Here is a 23,211-nt window from a genome sequence, read left to right on the forward strand (position 1 = left end):
CCTTTGATGGTAAATGTCTCAATTTGTGGGTGTACTGATCGTGTCTCTGTTTGTATAGTATCCCTTTTTCTCTAAGGACTGAATTTGCAGTATCAAGAAAGTAAAAATGTTACAGTTGTTCAGCCATTTGACAAGTACTATTATCTCCAGTGCAATGCTTTGAAGAATGTAGGGACTGTGAGCAGGAGATATGGTTGAAGTAGGTGGCAAAACAGTCCACTTGCTTTTGTCTCACAAAGTTCTGCTCCTTCTGTGAGGACATAATGCAGTTAAGGCTGGTTACAAGCCAGGAATTCATACATAGTTACCACTTGCAATCTTGATTTGATGATGTGTGAAAGTCAGCTACTGTCATTTATTTGGCAGTACTGCGCATATTCGCTTCAACCCACTGCAGACCATTTCCCTCCATTTGTGCAGCTGCTACATCCTTCAGTGAAATATTAACTGCGGGAAGTGTTGCTTCAGAGTGTTAAATTCATGTTGATTTGAATGTAATTGTGGTTTGAACAAATTAAATTGTAGCAGAATAAACCCAACGAGTTTCACTGTAGAAAGAGCATCACAGTGGTGCAGCTGGTAAGGCAACAGCCTCACAGCACCAGAGACCCTGGTTTGATCCCTTCTTCAGGCGCCCTCTGTGCAAAGTTTGCACGTTTCCCGGTGACCGCGTGGGTTTCCTCCGGGTGCTCTGGTTTCCTCCCACATTCCAAAGACATGCGAGTTTGTTGGATTAATTGGTGCCTGTAAATTGCCCTCTTGTGTGTAGGGGTGGATGAGAAAAGGGGATAATTTAGAACTAGAGTAAATGATCGTGTAGCACTGATCGATGGTCAACATGGAGCCCGTGGGCCAAACAGTCGATTTCCATGCGATATCTCCAAACTAAATTAAACAAATAGAATATGGAATATGGTGCAGCCAATCACTCAGGTTAACACAAAAATCCAACAGTATTACAAAATAACTTCCAATCTATTTATTTTTACATTTATCCTGCAACGATTTCACCCTTCAAAATTGTGATGTAGAATTTGCTGGAGAAATGGAGGAATAAAGTTGAACACTAAGAGCTTTTACTATTCCAAGAAAATTGTGATATAATTGAACTATTATCATGGGTAGGAATGCTGAGCATTTGAAACTGTAAGTGCGGCATTGGCAACATACTGGGGATAAAGAATATATTAAAATAATTCCCAATACAGCAAATCAATGGTGTCTCAATGTTCTGGCTCCCAGTGGATTTAAACTGGGAGAGTATTGTGCTCCTTATTAGACATTCCATTGCAAGGAGACTAGCACTGCCAAAGGATTATGCACGGGATTAGTGATTTAAATCCTAACATGCTGACTGTCAGTGCTGGTTACTGCCTTGACAAGGAAGTTTCTCTAATCTGTGAAAGGACCATTGGGGTTTCAGTATAACTCTGTTTGAAGAGATTACAAATCTCCAATCATGATACTATAATGATGTGCTGTAGCAGTATTGGACTTCAGCATGGCATTATAAACCTTGGAGCACGCACAACAATCCTTTACTCTGTTTGTGTCAACCGTTGTTGCTCAGCAAGGTGGGAAACATGGGGTGCCTGTTCAATTTCAGGAACCTAGTTTAAGTCTGCCACAGATGAATGCAGACTGGTTTTGTTTATACTGCCTCATAAAGCTACAACAATACCATTTTTCCGTTCACCACTTTAAGCACCTGTGTTTTACTTATCAGCAGATTTACCAATATAGAAAAAAAACATATCTATATTAATAAAGCTCTATCACTGTCCAGTCGGTAACATTCAGTATTCTCACAGCAAGATCTCATCTGCATCAATTGAACAAATAATAATTGAAAAAATGTTTCAATGCAGTTCTTTGAAGCAAAATACCAAGGAGAGTAGTGTCGATTTTTTAAATCTTTGTTGATGTATTTTGTTCGGGGATTTGATTTCTCAACGTATTTCAAAGGTTTCTTTAATATTGTTTTAATGTGTCACTTTAGATTATCTATACAAATTTACAGTCAGATTCAATTACAACTGTTTGGCTGAGCCTTAACAGCGTTACCCAAGGAGGCAGGCTGACATTTAGTGCAAATAAGTGCACTGAGCAAATCATTGTCAAAAGCAGATTAATTTGGTTCTGGAGTTTTATGGCTAATAATGCAAATTGAGTACCTCTAGATATAGAGCAAAACACAGAGTGTTGGAGGAACTCAGGCCACATTTCTGGAGAGAATAAACAATGGAGGGTATGAATAGACGATGCTTCGGGTCAGGTTCGAAATCTGAACAGTCCTTCCACAGATACTGTCTGACCCGTTGAGTTCCTCCAACACTTTGTGTTTTACTCAAGATTCCAGCATCTGGTGTCCCTTATGACTCTTATTTTGTCATTCAGTTGGCAATGAAAGCATGCAATCATTGTTAAACCGGCCTTCAAACAGATTTTGTCCAGAAATTGATAGGACTTCATTAATCTTACTTTTAATGTGTGCACATGCTATACTTTTCAAATCGTGCCAAAATCCAATTTTACCCGTTGCATCTTTCTTCACAACTCTTGTATGACTTTCACCTTCCTCGTTAATCTAATCTCTTAACTTTCTAAAATCTACTCACTCATCCAAACCCAGCTTCTTGCACAACTCTGAGTTAGTTTGCCTCACTACTATTTGTTGTGCCTTTAAATCCGCAGGTGTTAAATCCGAGCATGACCCTTATGTATCTATACACTGTAAATTGATCTGCTGACTGGATAGCATGCAACAAAAGCTTTTCACTGTGCCTCGGTACACGTGACAATAAACTAAACTAAACTAAACTAAACTAGCAGTTCTTCCCTGAACCTCTTCATATCTTCTTCTCTCTGTAAGATGCTTCTTAAGCATCACATTTTTGCCTGTCAGACTTTTGGAAAAAAAACATTTTGTGAAACGCTTTCAGACATTTTGCTAAAATATAAATGCAAGTTGTTGCTCATTGTTGATGCTGAACAACTAACTGTGGAATCTTGGATATTTTTTTCTTCCTTTAGAGATTGAGGCCAAGGAGGCTTGTGATTGGCTGCGGGCTGCAGGGTTTCCACAATATGCCCAATTGTATGAAGGTGAGGCAAAGTACATGTATAAATGTTATTGAAGTTAATAAAGTTTAGTAAAGGTCAGTCTGAAGAAGGCTCTCAACCCGAAGCATCACCAATCCATGTTCTTCATAAGAGCAAAAGTTATAGGAGTAGAATTAGGCCATTTGGCCCATCGAGTCTACTCCGCCATTCAATCATGGATGATCTCTGCCACCTAATCCCATTTTCCTGCCTTCTTCCTATAATCCTTGACACCCGTTCTAATCAAGAACATGTCTATCTCTGCCTTAAAAGTTCTCTAGAGTTGCTCTCCGACCTGCTGAGTTAGTCCAGCACTTTGGGTCTTTTCAAGAGCACTGGTGGATTAAATCTGCTATGGAAAATATAATCTTTTTGACCCATGTGGTAACTTCTACATTTGTGCATTAAAGACATAAGGTTTCTGATTTTACACCAAACATTGCTCCCCCATTATAATTCATGCCATATCAAAACTATTTTTGCACATTCATAACAAATTACTTTATTGCTCGAGGAAATTTTGCTTTAGAGCACACATTTAAAAATTGTACTGGATGTTATTCGATACCAGCTGTTCAAAGTGGTAAAGATAGATTTTTAACCATGGTTTTAATGAACCTTTGTACTTTTTTAATGTATTCATGACCAATCAAATGAAAGCAGGATTGGGACAGATTTGACTATTTTATGATGTTACCAAATTTACTCACTATGGAAAAGTTCCTGGGAAAATATTTCAAGTTTAGAGATACAGCGTTGGCCCAAGCTGACCATTGTTCACATGTACACTAGTTCTATGCTATCTCACTTTTACATCATACACATAAGCCAATTAAGCTACAAATCTGCACGTCTTTGGATAACAGGAACACCCGAGGGAAATCCATGCGGTCACAGGGAGATCATGCAAACTCTGCACAGATAGCACCCGTAGTCAGGTCAAACCCAGATCTCTGAGGCTGGGAGACAGCAGCTCTCCCACCTAAGCCATCATGCTGCACTAATTTAAGTATTTAATTAATTCCAAACAATAAATACATTGTACACATAAGAAACCACAGATTCTAGAATCTTGAGCAATATACAAAGTGCTGAAAAAACTCAATGGGTCAGGCAGCAACGGAGGAAGGAATGAACAAACGATGTTCCGGGTCCTAACGATGTTCCGGGTCCCAAAATGTGCCCTCTACAGATGCTGCCCGGCCTGTTGACTTTCTCCAGCACTTTGTGTTTCAATCAATAGATTTGTGTATTGCTATCATTCGTTTATTTGGAGTGCACGCTAAATTATTTTATTATTTCACTGAATGTGTGCAAAGGAGATATGTTAGGGCTAACATATGTAATAAACACAGAAAATCCTAGAAGATCTCAACAATTCAGGCAGCATCAGTGTGTCTGACCCAAACATTTCCTATCCACGGAGACTACCTGTTTTATTTTCATATTTCCAGCATGTTCATTTTTGTACATATAGTCTTCCTTCACGCAACAAGGTTTTCCCACTTATTTAGCAAGCAGCAGAGTGCTGCTATATGTAGTCCTTTCCTTTGCAACTTACTTTGGTGCATCCCTCTGCATTTATTGCTGGACCAGAGCATGTGCTCGGTGGTAGCACATAGTCATACTGGAAGACCAGCAATGTGTCAGGTGGACCATAGGGCCTCTTTCACCAAGTGGATGGTCTTTCAGCATTAACTTATCCCTTACTAAGTATATTCCCTGGGAGCTCTTTCCATGCTGAGCCCTGTGTTATTAAGCTGCAAGGATCAAAAACCCCAGAACAAAGGTCATGCCAGTAGATGGTATAGAAACATAGAAACATAGAAATTAGGTGCAGGAGTAGGCCATTCGGCCCTTCGAGCCTGCACCGCCATTCAATATGATCATGGCTGATCATCCAACTCAGTATCCCGTACCTGCCTTCTCTCCATACCCTCTGATCCCCTTGGCCACAAGGGCCACATCTAACTCCCTCTTAAATATAGCCAATGAACTGGCCTCAATACCCTCTGTGGCAGAGAGTTCCAGAGATTCACCACTCTCTGTGTGAAAAAAGTTCTTCTCATCTCGGTTTTAAAGGATTTCCCCCTTATCCTTAAGCTGTGACCCCTTGTCCTGGACTTCCCCAACATCGGGAACAATCTTCCTGCATCTAGCCTGTCCAACCCCTTAAGAATTTTGTAAGTTTATATAAGATCCCCTCTCAAACTCCTAAATTCTAGAGAGTATAAACCAAGTCTATCCAGTCTTTCTTCATAAGACAGTCCTGACATCCCAGGAATCAGTCTGGTGAACCTTCTCTGCACTCCCTCTATGGCAATAATGTCCTTCCTCAGATTTGGAGACCAAAACTGTACGCAATACTCTAGGTGTGGTCTCACCAAGACCCTGTACAATTGCAATAGAACCTCCCTGCTCCTATACTCAAATCCTTTTGCAATGAAAGCTAACATACCATTCGCTTTCTTTACTGCCTGCTACACCTGCATGCCTACCTTCAATGACTGGTGTACCATGACACCCAGGTCTCGCTGCATCTCCCCCTTTCCCAATCGGCCACCATTTAGATAATAGTCTGCTTTCCCGTTTTTGCCACCAAAATGGATAACCTCACATTTATCCACATTATACTGCATCTGTCAAACATTTGCCCACTCACCCAGCCTATCCAAGTCACCTTGCAGTCTCCTAGCATCCTCCTCACAGCTAACACTGCCCCCCAGCTTAGTGTCATCCGCAAACTTGGAGATATTGCCTTCAATTCCCTCATCCAGATCATTAATATATATTGTAAATAGCTGGGGTCCCAGCACTGAGCCTTGCGGTACCCCACTAGTCACTGCCTGCCATTGTGAAATGGTATAGTGGCCCTTTGTTTTGTCTCTGCTGCACCCTGTGTTGCAGCCTCCTGTAGAGATGAGAGTACAACTGTCCGGTGAGGATGGCACAAGGAGGCCCTTTTTTCACACCATACTGGCGTCTGATGTACATATGCAGCAACAAAACACTTTATCAGATGGTGTCAACCATTCGGTCAGATAAATGCCCAACCTGCTCCATTATCTCCTCTCTTAGAATTCCAAGCACAACTTCTGAGCCGAACATTTCCTCAGACATTGTGGTTGAAGTTTAGAGATACAGTGCAGAAACAGCCCCTATGCTCTACCGCTCCACGCCGACTGGCAATCCCCGTACACTAACACTATCCTACACACTAGAGACGATTTGTAATTTTTTTTTTTTGCCAAAGCCAATTAACCTAAAACCTGTACATCTTTGAGCTATTGGGAGAAACCGGAGTACCCGTGGAAAACCTATATGGTCACGGGGAGAGTGTACACACTCCATACAGACAGCACCCATAGTCGAGATCGAACCCTGGTTTCTGGTGCTGTAAGGCAGCAACTCTACTGCAGTGCCACCGTACCACCCTGTTTGAAGGAATTCCACTTCCAGAATTTCTCCACATGGGAGAGGCGAGGAGGAGCATTCCTGCTTCCCACAATGTCCTGTGTTTGGTTGGTAAGATTCACCATAACCGTATGACTTCCCAACTTCCTACATCCAGCATTCAGACACTCAGCTACTGAAAAGACAAATTATGTTTTATGGAGAGGACAAGAGGGAAAATTATCACATCTATTCCTCTTGCACATTGTGGATTGGAATGGATTCCAATTGAACTGCTTATGAGTAGAAACAAAGGGGGTGTGCGCTAGAACCATATTCGATTATGAATGTTGTAAACAATGCCCCAGCTGCTTGCCAGGGAAACTAGAAAACTCCATAGTAATCACAAGTGCCAATTCATTCTTGTGGTCATCATTAGTCCTTGTGCAGTGTCCTTGGAAGCTATCATCATACTTGTGTAAAGAACATATCAGAATTATTCTAAAAGATAATATACTGATTATAAAATAAACAACAAGATTAGTTTTGGTGAATTAGAATATTCCACAGCACAGAAAATCCCTATTTTTGTTTCTCTTGCAGTTTTTTTACTGTTAGCTTTCAGCCTTTCTAAACCTTGATTGATTGATACTTTATTATCAGATGCGAGATGGCACAGTGAAATTCTTTGTTCTGCATACCATATACAAAGTAGGCAAAGAGTTGCCACGTATAGGATGCCAACAAAGTTACACACTTTTCCCAATGTATTTCCCAATTGTACCTCTTTGTTCTCTCAGTAGCCCCCCTACACTGGGTCCCTCTTCTCGGTGGATCGTCCTAGAACCAACCTTACGAGACAATAAATGATCCCATAATAAGTATAAAAGTATTGTGTAATTATGAAAAGAATAGGTACGAAAAATGCCACTGAGAATTCTTTTGCGTTCAATTTTCAGCTACTTGGCTTGGCCGAAGGGCCTGCTGTTTCTCTAAACTAAAGAACTACACTAAACCACTTACTGTAAACAGAATCATGTTTACCCCACTGATAACTTAAATGTAAAGAATTTACTGAGAAGGCAAGGTGACAAGTTGAAAGAAAAATATGAAAAGTAATTTTCTTTTAAATTATTTTTAAGATTTTTTTTTAATCCTGTCTTCACATAATTACTTCCTTGAAAGAATGATATTTTGTTCAAGTTTTACAGAAAGGTAGTTATTTTTCTACTTTGTAAGATTCAGAACAAGAGACAATTTTGTTTCATGAAAGAAAGCTTGTTTGATTTGAACTGTTCTTTAATCCAAACATCTGTTTTGACTGCACAACAGATTTGCTGTTTCCCATTGATATTTCATCAGTGAAGAGGGACCACGATTTCCTGGACCGAGATGCAATTGAATCTCTCTGCAGGTAAGCGTCATTTCTTGGAACCGCTCTGGTTCAAAGTGTGATAGGCTCCTTCCTGATATATGAAATCAAACATTTAATCTACTCTATTCCATAACCCACCCTGTATATCAGCAAATACTGATACTTAAACCATTCCCGTCTCTTGATCTCCAGCCCGAACTTTAAAAAAAAAAGGTTGATCTCTGATGATTATATGGAGCCATTAACTGGACAGGAGTGGTTAATACGAGTAAAATAGTTGTCTAATAAGAATAACAAGGGATGTCTCTAGACCTGTCAGCTTATTAACCTTTCCCAAGTTGTACGGGAAAAATTGCATATTTCCAGGGTTGTATGGTGAAAGCAAAATAGTTAACATATATAATAGGAGATTCTTTTTTTTTATATGAGAGAATTATTTCCACTGATGACTCCCTGCTTGAAAGTTATGAACTATGCTTTTAAATTAATGGTTCCATGAAAAGATTAGCCATACAGATCCCAAAGATGAAGCACTTCGATACTTTGTAACATTCTGCAAGAGTAAATGGTGTAGTTGATAAGGGAATAAATCTGTGCATGTTGTTGCTCACCTGGCTCTGAGGAGATTGTGCGAGGAGATTGTGCCTCATTGGGGTAATGCCTTCTGTTTTGTTTATCTCCCATGCTGCCGCCTCCACCACTATAGCTACTTGGCTTATCTGGTGCAGCTGACAGTAGATTTGTGTGGACATCAATGCTGAACAAAATCATTATCAAAGGCATTCTTATCGGGCAGATTGTTCATATTTTTGTTTCCCACATCAAAGCAATCGGGCCTCCCGAGGAGTGTGATTGCACAGAACAAGGAGACGATCGGCACGTCAGGGAAAAGGAATTACTTCTCATTTTTACTGCATAAAAAGGAACGCTTAGTATCCCAGTGGCAAGGAGCATTTGATACTCTCCTCCTCACCTGAAATAGGACCTCATCTAAAAAAAAATATAATGAGGCTACAAATCATATATAGAAGCTGATAGGATACAGCTGGAACCATTTGAAAGTGAGATGATCCACAACAGGCCTACACATCTGGAAACAGTTAATTTCTAATCCTTTCACTTTGAAAACTTTAAAAGGCATAGAGACGTGGTTCAATGAAAAGACAGCATGTGATTGAGGTGTACAAAGTATGCATTGACATAATTAGTGGGTCTGCTGATATATACAGAGGTCACTTCGAAAGATAGGTAAGGGCCTAAAAAACATAGGCTGGCGCAAAAAAATGGTGGCGTAGCGGTAATGACTCGGGTTCCAGCCTGACTACGGGTGCTGTATGTGCAGAGATTGTATATTCTCCCCGTGACCTGCGTCGGTTTTCTTGGGTTCTCCAGCTTCCTTCCACACCCGCAGGATGTACAGGTTTGTAAATTAATTGGCTTGGTATAATTGTAACTTGTTTGTAATGTGTGTAGGGTTGTGTCAGTGTGCAGGGAATGCTGGTTGATGTGGACTTGGCAGAGCGAAGGGCCTGTTTCTGAGTTGTATCTCTAAACTAAATTAAACTCGATTAAAGGACACCACCAAGGCTAAAAGGAACAATAGGGAAGTCAAGGTAAATTGGGAAGCAGCCATTGCGTGTCAACCAGTTTGATTATAAAGTATCTGAGGATTATTGGAGGAAAACTGAAAGAGAGTTAGTTAGGAGTTCCATAGCCCTGAGTGGGTAGGTAGAAACAAACTAGAATGGAAAATGGTATTCTCAATCACACGATGTGATTTGTAATTCATAACTAATAAAGATAATAGCTTGCTCAGTATTTTGGAAAATGGTATTCTCAATCACACGATTGATTTGTAATTCATAGTATTTTGGTGATATCATTGTCATTATGTTTGGAGATTGAGTCTCTATATGCCATTGTACTTTAACAAAACACTGATTCTGAATGAAACAGATTCCCCCTCCCCTCCCCTTCAAAACAAAGTAAGTACGCATTCCACAAAGTTATCAGGGGAATGCATGAAGGCTGTGTTACAATCTGGGGTGTGCATTTGTCTTTTGTTCTGCTTTTTCTCTACAGCATGGTGATTATCCATTGAGAATAATGGATACTAATTGGATCCTTTCTTGCACACATTTTGATGTAGATCGGCTACACAAGAACCAGATAGCGCATATTCATGGTGCAGGGAATAGCTGCAGGGAGGTTGGGGGTGGGATTTGGCACTTGGCTCAGCTCATCAATAATCAATCTACATTTCCTTTTTAGACGATTGAACACCCTCAATAAATGTGCTGTGATGAAACTGGAAATAAGTCCACAGAGAAAAAGGGTAAGTTTAATCTTGTTTGGAGTGCTCTCTGAAGGAATGTTGCAGAAATGCTGGATCTTACAAGAATATTTAGATTTAAATCTTTAAAACTAGTCACGGCACCCATAATGCAGACATAACAAAGTTCTTATTTATTGCGATTATTCTTTAAAATACCAATGGAAAGTAAGGCTTTGTGTAGGAAGGAACTGCAGATGCTGGTTTAAACTGACACCAGACACAAAATGCTGAAGTAACTCAGTGGGACAGGCAGCATCTCTAGAGAGAAGGAATGACGTCTCGATCCAAAACATCACCCATTCCTTCTCTCCAAAGATGTTGCCTGTCCCGCTGAGTTACTCCAGCATTTTGGGTCTATCTTCTTTTTCGGTAACTGTTCACCTCGGTTTCCGTGACACTATTCCACTGTACTGTACATTCCAGTTGCAATGCTCCTGCCATCAGTCTATAGATTTGATAGGTAGCTAGCAATACTGCCATTCAATGGGCCAAAGGAATCAGAACCTCTCTGGCCCATGCATGAGTAAAGGACAGAAATTACTCACTCATTCCTTTTGGTGCCGACTTGCCTCAAATAGGAATGCATGCTCAGACCATGCTTGGAACTTCTTACCTCTCCGTCTTTCTCTTGTCAGATTATAGTATTTAGTCATCAACTAGCTACTGTGATTTGAGATTGGGGGAGATAAAAGTTCACATAGGTATTTGCTTCTGTAAATATAGTTTTTGTAAAACAAGTGTACTACATGGTGTAATCTCAACTACCATCTAGCTTCAGTACATAGAGAGTCTGAGATCAAAGCTCTGCCTCAGCTTAAGGGTCCTCATTTCTTGTTACGCAATGTAAATATCAATAAAGGATAGTCTCAGAAAAAAGTATGTGCAGCTCACATAGTTCTGTTTGCTGGACGTGACATTATTTAAATACTCTGTTGGATGCCTCTTCTATAAAAGCCTTTAGTGTTCAATGAAAATTTTACCAAAGGAGTGATCAATTGCCGTGTTTCTTGAAGTGGGGCAAACAGAAGCTTGAGAGTCCTAGAAACTCAATAAACTGGAACTTGCTTTATTGTAAGAATAATTGTCCAAAATAATCCATACATTTAAGAACAGTGGCAATTTGTTTATCAATGGCAATTATACTCTGTCATGAACAAATTATTTATAAACCTGCAGCTTGACAACTACTATGAGTTTTGCAAATATATCCACAATATTTTGGAGGCTTAATTTTTAGTACATTATTCTTGGTAAGAGAAAATAAATGCTTAATATAATACTTTCTATCAATTATATTTACAGAATCATGTTTTACAAGGATATAGAGAAGCACATTAACTATTAGCAATAGCAATTTTTTGTCCCAATAGATATTTGGAAAGAAACTATTTTTATCATCTTACCTTCCAAAGGTACAGTACCCTCTTGAAGTGGCCATACCTATTTGAGGTTTGATGGTAAATGACAGAAACTTCATGTTTGAGCAAACGGGGGTTATTTTTTTAATCTATAAAATTAAGTGTTGCCCTCCGTCGTTCATTAGGAAACAAATAATCACAAACATGGTCAAAAAGAACAAACTACTTTAACATCACAAGCAAAGTATAGATTCTTAATTGGGTTACAATGCTAATAAGTCGCCATACAATTTATATTGTCTGACTTCATAATCGTTGGTGCTTGATGTCTGAGAATGGTAATTAGGCACAGTGTTATATTACAGAGCAGATCTGAAACTCCCCAGGTTAGCTTTGCAGTGTCATCTGTAAAAAGGCAACAGGGGAGGACCCTGGGGCACTAACTGTTGAGGTTTAATGGCCATGTGTCGCCATCTCATTAGTCACAGTTGGGAGAAACATGAGTCTGGACGGAGTCAAGCACGATAGACAAAATTGGATAAGGCTCCAAAGGAAGTATGCCATTACCATTAGGGGAATTGCACAATCAACCTTCTTTTACAAGATTCCTGATAGAAAGGCCTTGTCTGTTTTGTGAAACGGTACTCAAAACTTCTCCTTCATTGGCAATCATTAGAGATGAGAAATAAATATTTTAAGTTTATATCGGGTGAAATGTGGCTAACATCAACGCTAAGTTAGACGTAAAATCTTCAGCAAGCAGTGCCATTTACTGGGCACAGATACATCTAGTTTAATGCTGGCAGGAAACTGATAATTCTTCCAATGTACCATTCAGATGCAGAAGCTTAAGTCCACAATTCTATGCAGAATCTTATGGAAAAACAGCTATTAGATGTTCCACGGAACTTTGGGGACATGATTTTTCTCAGACCTGCTGTGAATGCGTCCTGTATCTTCAGTTCCAGCTCTAGAAGCAAATGGGAAATTCTTAACATAGCTGTCCTGAGGTAGATGTAATAATGAGAGATGTAGGCAAGATATTCTATTCTGATATTTTTTTTTTCAGCGAGAATTATTCATCCCTCTTAACAATTAGTCAATTTATTTGTTTAATCTTAAGACTACGTATTATAATTTGAAGACGGATACAAAAGGCTTGAGTAACTCAGCGGGTCAGGCAGCATCTCTGGAAAAAGAAGGGTCTGGACCTGAAATGTCACCTATTCCTTTTCTCCAGAGATGCTGCCTGACCTGCTGAGTTACTGCAGCATTTTGTGTCTGTCTTTGGTTTAGACCAGCATCTGTTATTGTTCCCTACACATGCTATAATTTGAAGTTGACCTCTTGAATTCTACAAGCTCTACATAACGGCTTGTGCTTCTTTACAGAGTGAAGATTCGGATGAAGATGAGCCGTGTGCCATCAGTGGGAGGTGGACTTTCCAGAGGGACAGCAAGCGATGGTCACGGTTAGAGGAGTTTGACGTTTTCCTACCATCGGAGGTGATGAATGACCTTGTCGGCGAGAAGGCATTGTTGAAGAACACGGCGAGCCATGAGAGTGTACTGACTGATCTGAGCGAGCGGCAGGAGGTGGCGTCGATCCACAGTGCCAGCAGCACGGGGAGCAGCGGAGCAAACCTGCAGAAGGACGTGGAGGCCAGGAGGACAAATTCTGAGATCAGTGTCATTTCCTCGGGGAACTCCAACACAAACGAAGGTTCACCCAGCCTCCTGCCTTCGCCAAAGGACACCTCCAGCTTTACCTTCAACGCAAAGGCTGAACGGAACACAAAGTCCAAGGCCAAGAGCTTCTTGAAGAGAATGGAGAGCCTGCGTATTAAGAGTTCCCACAGTAAAAAGAAACTTCCTTCAAAGAACAACCTGGTCATCAGTGGGCCTGTGCTCCAAGAAGGCATAGATGAGGAGAAACTGAAAAGCCTGAACTGCGTTGAGATATCTGCACTCAATGGCAATGTTTCCACGGCACGAAACCAAAGTGTTTCTTATTCTACTCAAACGAGTAGCAGCAGTAGCCAGTCGGAAACAAGTAGTGCGGTTAGCACCCCCAGCCCAGTCACCAGAACCCGCAGCCGAAGCACGTGCAATAAGCGGAGTGGAATGTATTTGGAGGGCTTCGATCCTTTTAGTCAATCAATGATTAATGACACCAGACAGCAAAATCTAAAGAACCAGAAGAGCATGGAGGAGGACGTAATCTTCTACATACCCGAGGATCACAGGCCAGGCACCTTTCCTAGAGCACTTTCTAATGGCAAACCCTACCACCCTGACGGCTCTTCTGTTAACTGGCGACATGGACATTTTCATGGACACAGGCACAGGAGCGTGACCAGGGAGAGCAGTGCTGACAGCGCAAAAGAGTCCACCTTTGGTCCCAGACGCAACTCGTGCAGCTCTCAAGGCAGCCGTCTCAGTATCTATGACAACGTGCCGGGATCCCACCTTTACTCCAGCACTGGAGATCTGGTGGACCTAGGGAACGAGGAGGACATTTTCCCCGAACTGGATGACATTCTTCACCACGTCAACGGGCTGCAGAGGATTGTCAACCAGTGGTCGGAGAAACTCTCAGATGAGGGGGACTCTGATTCGGCAATGGATTCTATTTCTCCCTGCCCTTCATCCCCCAAGCAAATACACCTGGATATCGAGAACGGCAGGGTCACCCCCAGCGACATTGACAGCACGGGGAACTCCATCAATGAGGCAGAGGAGCATGCTGTAATCCAGGAGAGGAGGGATTCGGGTGTTGGTGCTTCACTGACACGGACAAATAGGTTTGTAGTTATCTGTACCTACAGTGCACAAGCAGGAGGTTACAGGCTCGATGCAGGAAAATTGTTCCCCATGTTGGGAGAGTCCAGAACCAGGGGTCACAGTTTAAGAGTAAGGGGTAGGCTATTTAGGACTGAGATGAGGAGAAACCTTTTCAGCCAGAGAGTTGTGAATCTGTGGAAGTCTCTGCCACAGAAGGCAGTGGTGGCCAATTCACTGGATATTTTCAAGAGAGTTGGATAAAGCTCTTGGGGCTAACGGAATCAAGGGATATGAGGAGAAAGCAGGAACAGGGTACTGATTCTGGATGATCAGCCATGATCATAGTGAATGGCTGTGCTGGATCGAAGGGTTGAATGGCCTACTCCTGCACCTAGTTTTGATGTTACTTTCTACAAGACGCATGCAGCATCAGTCTTCGTCAGCAGTGACAATGTTTCCTTGCTGCAGGGTAACAAAATACAACTGTTCCTTTCATATGGAGGAATAGAGGCATCTATTGTCCTTGAGTTTGACGATTGAATTAATCTGCAATATTACCTAATTTGATTGGATAGCATGCAGATTAAAGTTTGTCGCCTAACCTCGATACATATGACAATAATAAACCCAAACAATCTGTGAATCTGTTAATTTGCAAATTGCTGGACCGTTTCTTCAAAATGAATAGATGCTGAATGTCTAAAAGATAAATAATATTTTTAGTGGCAGTCTTTCACATTTGTGAATATCATTTTCTTAGAACTATAAATGTGGTAAACATATTTGGTTTTATATCAAATTTCCAGCAGGTATTTTTTGTTGTCATATTTGTTTATCTAATGATGCATTCTAGGTAGGACATGTCAGCCTGCATTTTTCTCTTTTCTCTTTTACAATAATTTTCTATAAATGACAATCAATAGGAAACTGCAGATGCTGGAAATCTAAAATAGAAGTAAAAATTGCAGGGAATCTTCAGCGGGCCGGGTACCTCTGTGGGATGAGAAAGAACTTGACAGCAACCTGAAAACTTTACTCTTTCTCTTCAACAGCAGTAGCTGACGTTGAATATTTCCAAAGTTTTCTGTTCTTTTAATAACTCTAATCTAATTTTGGATGTCAGAGATGCACCCCTGGGAATGTTAGAGTATTGAGACTTTAGAAGAGAAATGTGCAGAATGAATAGTTGTTGATTAATATGGCTGTACTGGTGGATAACTCATTGAAGCCTTTAGCATGAAATTCCTCCACAAAAAAATAAATTAAGATTAGAGGACCGAAAGTTTCATTTTGGTAGAACGTGAATGATTGTAAGACAAGATGGAAGCACAAATTGTGTTCATGTACAACAGGGATTTCTATGGGTTTTTTGGGAAATTTGACCTCGATCAAAATAAATGTTTTGGTGCATGGTCCAGAGATGGACTTTGGTTAAAATGATTAAAAAAAACAGTCCTTGATAATATTCAGGCGATCGTTAAAAAAAATAATGTCAAATTATCTTTTGTAGCAAATCACAAAGTGAGGAGAAAGCTGGAAAAGTGAGTGGGGTAGGATAAAGCCTGGCAAGTGATATGTAGGAAAGAACAGCAGATGCTGGTTTCAGTCAAAGGTAGCCACATGCAGTTGAGGTCTGTTGCAGGTGTGGTTGAGTGAGGCCCATGCAGTTGGGGTCTGTGTCTACCTGGCAAGTGATAGGTGGGTGGGTGAAGGGGAGTTTGATCGGCCATAGGTGGAGTGAGTGCTAAAGGCTAGAGATGAAAAGGAGACAAGGGTGTCCGATCCGTGTGGGAAGAACTGAAATGCTAAGCTGGAGGGAGGGGTGGGGGACGGTGGGGAGGGGAAAGATGGGATATATTTTGTCAGTTGGGACTCTGAGAACCAACATTTAATAATCCCCTGCTGTACTCTGCTTTTCACATTGCCTGGCTATCTAGTAAACTTGAACACATTTTGTGAATGTTGCAAAACGGTGAAACAATATTTTAACTATGTCAGATTACTGGTTTTAGAATGTTAATTCCATAGTACCAAAAATCATTATACTCCTTGTGAATAATTATGTAAATGAGACCTACCTGCTAAAGTACAAAATCGATCAAACTATTGACTAACATGTCTTTCTTGTTTAATTAACCAGGCGGCAGAGATTACGATGGGGCAGTTTCCAGATCTCTCACAGGCCAAGTTTGAATTCAGCCTCTCTGCAGATTAACAGTCAGTCAGTGGCACAAATGAACCTGCTCCAGAAATTCTCTCTACTGAAGCTCACTGCCTTGATGGAGAAATATTCACCCTCTAACAAGCATGGATTTAATTGGTGAGTGCAGGTGCATAGCAGAAACAAATGAGTAAAAAGTGAAACAAAGTGCTGGTCTAACTCAGCAGGTCAGCAAGCATCTCTTGGTATAGATGACAATTTGAGTTGAGACCCTTCTTCTCGACTCAAAACAACCCCTATCTGTTCTTTAAAGAGATGCTTCCCGATCCTGATGTTACCCCAGCACTTTGTGTCCTTTTGTGTAATAAATATCTTCTACAGTTCCTTGTTTCTAAACAAATGATTAATGCAGGCTAACCTCTAACGTATCATCTGAGATCTGTCTGTGTTACCAAACGCAATCCTTCAGCAGTGCACCTAGTTTTAAATTGCAGAACGCACAGGGTGGGGCTTAAATGTCAACCACAAATATGTCTTTGGTTTCTAAGGACAAATATAAGGTAGAAAATAAATACATTTAAAGAGTCATTGGCCTGAATGATCCTGGTTTAAAATTTCAATATTCTTACCAAGGTAAGCCAGTTATCTCCATAATACTTTGGATCATTAGCTTCAGTGATCGGGATCAGAGGAAGATATTTGATTGTTCTTGCTGCCATGACCTCTGTTTAAATGCACATGGGACATGGCACTATTAGTGTGAAGCAGAAGGGACCATATTCCACAGACCTTCTCCTGCCCTTCCTCTTCTTCAGCAGTAGTCTCGGGGTTTCCATCTTAGATGGTGATTGGAGCCTAACCTAGGTTTTGGAACATTGATGATGGGGATATAACCACTCTAAAAAGATGCCAGAGATTTATTCCTACATCCTCACTTGCACTGCGTCTCCTCCCAGATATATTGCCCTTTAAGAACAAGTACTTTCAGTCATTTTATTCCACTTAATTGCTTGCCCAGTTCTTCGTGACCATCTGAAAAATAATAACTTTGCTTCCCACTGCTTTGCAAGACCTGGTGTGATCTTTCACGATATTCACCAATGCTCTTGTTAATATACTTTTCCAAGAAGTGCTCTTGACTTCAAATATGTTTCGATCCTTCTTCCATCACCAACAATAATATATTTTGCATCCAACTGAAAAATGCCCAGTATGTATTTTTTTTGGGGGGTTATATATGTTTTTCACTGCTTCAAGGTAAACCCAACGGGGTATATCTTCAGTCAGCTGCTGGAGTGTTTGCTGTTCAAAGAGTCCGTGAAGTGAACAAGCTGTAAATGTTTGCTTCTTTTCAATAATGTTGCTCATTGTGCTTTCTTCCCCTTTGACACTATGAATTTTCACATTAGTCTCACAGCATCTTAAAAGTCAATGGGCCTTCTGGTCCTCTTGAGGCTGAATGAAATTAAGCTCAGGTTACATAAAACATACATTGTCAACTCAGTCATTCAACCCAGGGTTTCACGAAGTAGCATCATTAGGGACGGTGGGATATTAGATTTCATTTTGCCTTGGTATACAAATCAAACGGGGATCATCTATGCTTTTTGCCCAGGGCTCTCTGCTATTATTGATTACAGGTCCCAACTTGTGGTGTGGACAACAGACCTTTCTGCTTGGTTACACAAAAAAGCTGGAGAAACTCAGCGGGTGCAGCAGCATCTATGGAGCGAAGGAGATAGGCAACGTTTCGGGCCGAAACCCTTCTTCAGACTAGCAGACCTTTCTGCTTGTCTGATATTTAAAAAAACATATTGGAATGATTTGCTTTTGGGGAATTGACCATAGTACTTAGGAGAATGTAAATGGATGTTACTTGTATAGACTTCTAGAGATGCTTGAACATTTCTTCAGTAAAAAATAAACTGTCAGCTAAAGCTAAAGCTTGTGGAATTGGAGGCTGAATTCATTGCCACAGAAGGCTGTGGAGGCCAATGGATATTTTTAAGGTGGAGATTGATAGATTCTTGATTAGTAAGGAGGTCGGGGGTTACGGGGAGAAGGCAGGAGAATGGGGTTGAGAGGGAAAGATAGATCAACCATAATTGAATGGTGGAGTAGACTTGATGGGCCAAATGGCCCAATTCTGCTCCTATAATTTATGAATTTATTATCAATCTGGTTTTAGACAGAGCAGATTAAATAATCTTATTGGCAGAATATGAGTATTGTTGTCTGGTCAGAATCTGTGTTGGGCTTTTAACTATTCAGCTTGTTAACAATTCTTTGAAGCCAGGATTAGGGGCAGCACAGTGGTGCAGCTGATAGAGCTGCTGCCTCACAGCGCTAGAGACCTGGGTTCGAGGTTTGTACATTCTCCCTGCGACCGTGTGTATTTCTTTCTGGTGCTCTGGTTTCCTGCCGCATCCTAAAGGCATGCCTTGTTTGTAAGTTAATTAGCCACTGTTAATTGCCCTTTGTATGTAGGGAGTGGATGGGAAAGTGGAATAAGGTATAACTAGAATGAATGGGTGATGAATGATTGCCTTGGACTTGGTTAAGCAAAGGGCATGTTTCCATGTTTCCATGCTCTATTTCTAAACTAAAGTTTTGAAGCATTAAATTACAGAAGTATTTGATGGATTTAGTAAATAGGCAAACCTATAGAAAACAGAATGTAGTGTGATTAACTGAGATTGTTCCCAGTCAATTAGGATGGACCTACATACTAATTAACCAGTGAAAATGTGGTGGTAGTGTTGATGGTCAAAAGAGTTTGGGCAATATGAAGAGATCATTAAACCGTCAAAATGGGCAGGAAGTAACTGCAGATGCTGGTTTAAACCAAAGATAGACACAAAATGCTGGAATAACTCAGCGGGACAGGCAGCATCTCTAGAGAAAAGGAAAGGGTAATGTTTTGGGTCCAGACCCTTCTTCAGACTGATTAAATGTCAAAATCAGACAGTGAGCTAAGAAATAAGAGGATAAAAGCAAAGACATGGTTAGACCAGACCTGAAGTACTGCCTACATCTTTAGAGGAGTATATTTATATTGGCCGTGGAGGGAGTATAGCTTATGAGTTACCAGACAAATATTAGAATTCCGATAATTAAATTGCAAATATTGATTCCACAGATCTGTAGAATTTTTTAACTTTCACGAGTGATTTGACTAATCCTTCAGATGACGTGATGAGAGAGAAAATGCTTTACCAGTAAGAGAGTCTGGAATCATGGATCATGGTTTCCAAATGAGAGCCAGGAGTTGAATAAAGAACCTTCTTGCATTTGGTAGAAATTTGGAACTTCCTCCCAGAAATGGCAATGCTAGATTAATTGGTACTATTACATCTGGGTTTGTTAAGTTTTTGATAACTGGAAATATTGAATGATATTGAAGCAAAGGTATATCTTTGCAGCAAGGACAGGCTGGAGGCTTACACCTGCTCCTACCTTCCTGGAGAATTTGACAGGCAAATCAGATATTGGTACTTCAAGGACGATACTAAAGAGAAATTATCTTGAGATGATAAAATAAAAGGATGGTATGTCCATTTACTGCAGACTGTAAATAAAGACCTTAGACTGCAGATGTGTTCAGGACATTTTTCATCTCCCTTGACCAACGTATTTATTTTCAGTTATGTACAATATCAATGAACTAAATATCAATATTTCACTGGGTAGATAAGGAAAAGCTTTTATTGTCCTGTACATCTCCTTCAAACTTTGCCCCTTTAAATAATCAATAAAGTTTCTTTCCAAGAATTTATGAGAGGCATTTTTAATCAGACTTTTCCATTCTTGTTGTTTTTCAGGGCTGTGCCCAAATTTATGAAGAGGATCAAGGTTCCTGATTACAAGGACCGTAATGTTTTTGGAGTCCCACTGCTGGTGAACGTTCAGCGCTCGGGACACCCTCTCCCCCAGAGCATTCAGCAGGCCATGCGTTACCTCCGCAACCAGTGTCTGGATCAGGTCGGTGTCTGATCATGTACTTCCCAATAGCACGACACATTCACATTTCAACATTCACCTTGTCAGCTGCAGAGACAAACAACTGCAGATGCTGGTTTACAAATTTAACAAAACACACATTTCTGGAGTAACTCAGTGGTTCAGGCAGCATCTGTGGAGGACATGGGTAGGCAATGTCACAGGTCATGACTCTGAAGAAGGGTCCGCCCTGACACGTTGACCCTCCCCACCACAGATGCTGCTTGACCCACTGAGTTACTCCAGAATTTTGTGTGTTTCCTCTTGTGAGCTGACTGATCTATTGATCAATGCTGATAAAAGTTGATTTCTATATATACTAATCATACGGCACAGAAACAAGCCCTTCAGCCCACCATGTCCATGGAGAACAGCAAGTTCTTATCTGCTTTCAGCACAGTGATCTCCAGTGCTGTCGGTGTGGAGTTTGCATATCCTCCCTGTAACTGCTCAGATTTCTTCTGTGTGTTCAGGTTTCTATCCACCTCCCAAGGATGTGTGGGTTGCTAGGTTACTTTACCACGTTAAGTTGTCCCTGGAATGTAGGCAATTGATAGAATCTTGGAGGGAGTTGGCTGCGAATTTGGAGAGATGAAAACATAGGATTAATAATGTATTAATATACATGGGTGGCCAATGGTGAGTGCGATCTCAGTAGGCGAAGGACCCGTTTTTGTGCGGTATATCTCTAAGACCATGCTCATCCCACTTGGCAGCATGTGGTAGGCAATCAAGTGCTCAACCAGATGCCAAAGTGTTGTCAGAGTACCCGCCTCCACGACCTTCTTCAGCAGTGGGTTTCAAAATGCAACTACCTTCAGAGTACTTTCTAGAATAATCGTGCTTTTTTCTATAGTGTGCTGAAGAACATTGCCCACAATATTCCACATGTGGTCAAATCAAAAACGCTTTAAAGATTTCCCTGTTCTTTATGCCCTGGCTAATGTGCGCAAGCATCCAATAGCCAACTTTGCCATTTTATCAACCTGATGCATTTTCAGTTGTAATTTAACGTAATTATTTTTTAATTAATCTTAACTTGTGGGTTTTTTTAAAAGTATATTTCAGAAAGATAAAGAGGCCATACCAATGGATTTCCTATCTATTGTTCTATTTCCCTGGTGTTGATGTTGACCGATCTTTATAAGCCTTTCCTCCACACTTTTAATAAACAGGTTGGGTTATTCCGGAAGTCTGGAGTAAAGTCACGAATCCAAGCCTTGCGACAGATGAATGAGACTTGCGCAGATGGTGTAAACTATGAAGGCCAGTCCGCCTATGACGTGGCAGATATGCTGAAACAGTATTTCAGAGACCTGCCAGAACCATTGATGACCAGCAAACTTTCAGAAACCTTTCTTCAGATCTATCAGTGTAAGTAAATAAAAGACAATTTGCAGTCTGGCAGAAATATTTAGATCTGGATACTCCTGGTTATATTTATCTTGGGTCGATAGCCTTCACTATGTTTTTCACACAGAGAGTGGTGAATCTCTGGAATTATCTGCCACAGAAGGTAGTTGAGGCCAGTTCATTGGCTATATTTAAGAGGAAGTTAGATGTGGCCCTTGTGGCTAAAGGTATCAGGGGGGTATGGAGAGAAGGCAGGTACAGGATACTGAGTTGGATGATCATATTGAATGGCGGTGCAGGCTCGAAGGGCCGAATGGCCTACTCCTGCAACTAATTTCTATGTTTCTACTAGACTTTTTGCCAGGATCTGGAGATACTAGTGTTTAGATATTAGGTTATTGTAACATATACTGAGGTACAGTGAAAAGCTTTGTTTTCCATGCTATTCAATCGTATCTTGTATACCATATGTAAGTGCAATCAAACTAAACTCAAGTGCAATAGATGGAGCAATTAGGGGAAGATACAGAGTGAGAATATGAGGTCTGGTCTATGTGATGGAGTTGGCTATATCTGCAATTCCCTCTGCAATTTCTTGGGAAGAGTTGTTCCCAAATCAAGCTGTGATGCAACAATGGTATGCATTCTATGGTACATCTGTATAATTTCTAAGAATCTTAACAGATTCTGGCGGAAGTTGGTGTGCCCTGGCAATCGCATTAATGTGGTTAGTCCGCGACAGATAATTGGTTATATTAACACCAAGAAACGTCAACCATTGCCAATTCAGCATCATTTATGCTGGTTGGTGCATGTACTTCACCACACTTCCTGACTTTGCTAACTAGCTCCTTATTTTTGTTGAGGTTGAGGGAGAGGTTAATGTCCTGAAACCATGTTACTAAGTTCTCTATCTAAGGTTACGGGTCCGAAATGTTGACAGTTCTCATGAACTCTTCCGCCTTCAACATAAGGTTGAACTTTACCAAATGACATCCCTTTGCGGCACATCTGTTCTTAGGAACATTATGTACAGTCCCCTGCAACAGACCACAAGGAACTCTGAAAACTCGGTCATTTTTGGTGTAGTGGTTTCACGGTATTCCCTTGGTAGAGATCAGTTTTGTGGGGAAAAGTAAAAGATAATTTCAAGTGGTGGGTGGAGAATACCTTCTTCCTGATCTACAGCCCCCACACCACCTCCTGCCCCATTCCCACTATGCCTGTGGTCTGTGAGCATTTGACAAGATTTCCAGGCATCTATGACAGAGGGTGCCCCGGGTCCTGTTTAAATCACAAGACCTCTGTGTGACCTTGCAAACGATTCTTGTGTCTAGCGGAAGTCTGGGACC

At 40.8% G+C, this 23,211-nt stretch overlaps 1 protein-coding gene across 3 annotated transcripts in view; it reads left to right on the forward strand.

Moving 5' to 3' along the window:
• Window positions 1-23,211, forward strand: part of dlc1 (DLC1 Rho GTPase activating protein) — a 423,144-nt gene that overhangs the window by 387,337 nt on the left and 12,596 nt on the right. For all 3 annotated transcript variants that reach the window (XM_055635599.1, XM_055635607.1, XM_055635615.1), the window contains 7 exons: window positions 3,034-3,105; window positions 7,828-7,909; window positions 10,142-10,205; window positions 12,955-14,366; window positions 16,487-16,666; window positions 20,329-20,488; window positions 21,682-21,880. In XM_055635599.1, the coding sequence (XP_055491574.1) occupies window positions 3,034-3,105; window positions 7,828-7,909; window positions 10,142-10,205; window positions 12,955-14,366; window positions 16,487-16,666; window positions 20,329-20,488; window positions 21,682-21,880 (2,169 nt within the window). The remainder of the gene's footprint in view (window positions 1-3,033; window positions 3,106-7,827; window positions 7,910-10,141; window positions 10,206-12,954; window positions 14,367-16,486; window positions 16,667-20,328; window positions 20,489-21,681; window positions 21,881-23,211) is intronic.

The sequence above is a fragment of the Leucoraja erinacea genome, chromosome 1 (assembly GCF_028641065.1).
Source record: "Leucoraja erinacea ecotype New England chromosome 1, Leri_hhj_1, whole genome shotgun sequence".
Taxonomy (NCBI): Eukaryota; Metazoa; Chordata; class Chondrichthyes; order Rajiformes; family Rajidae; genus Leucoraja; species Leucoraja erinaceus.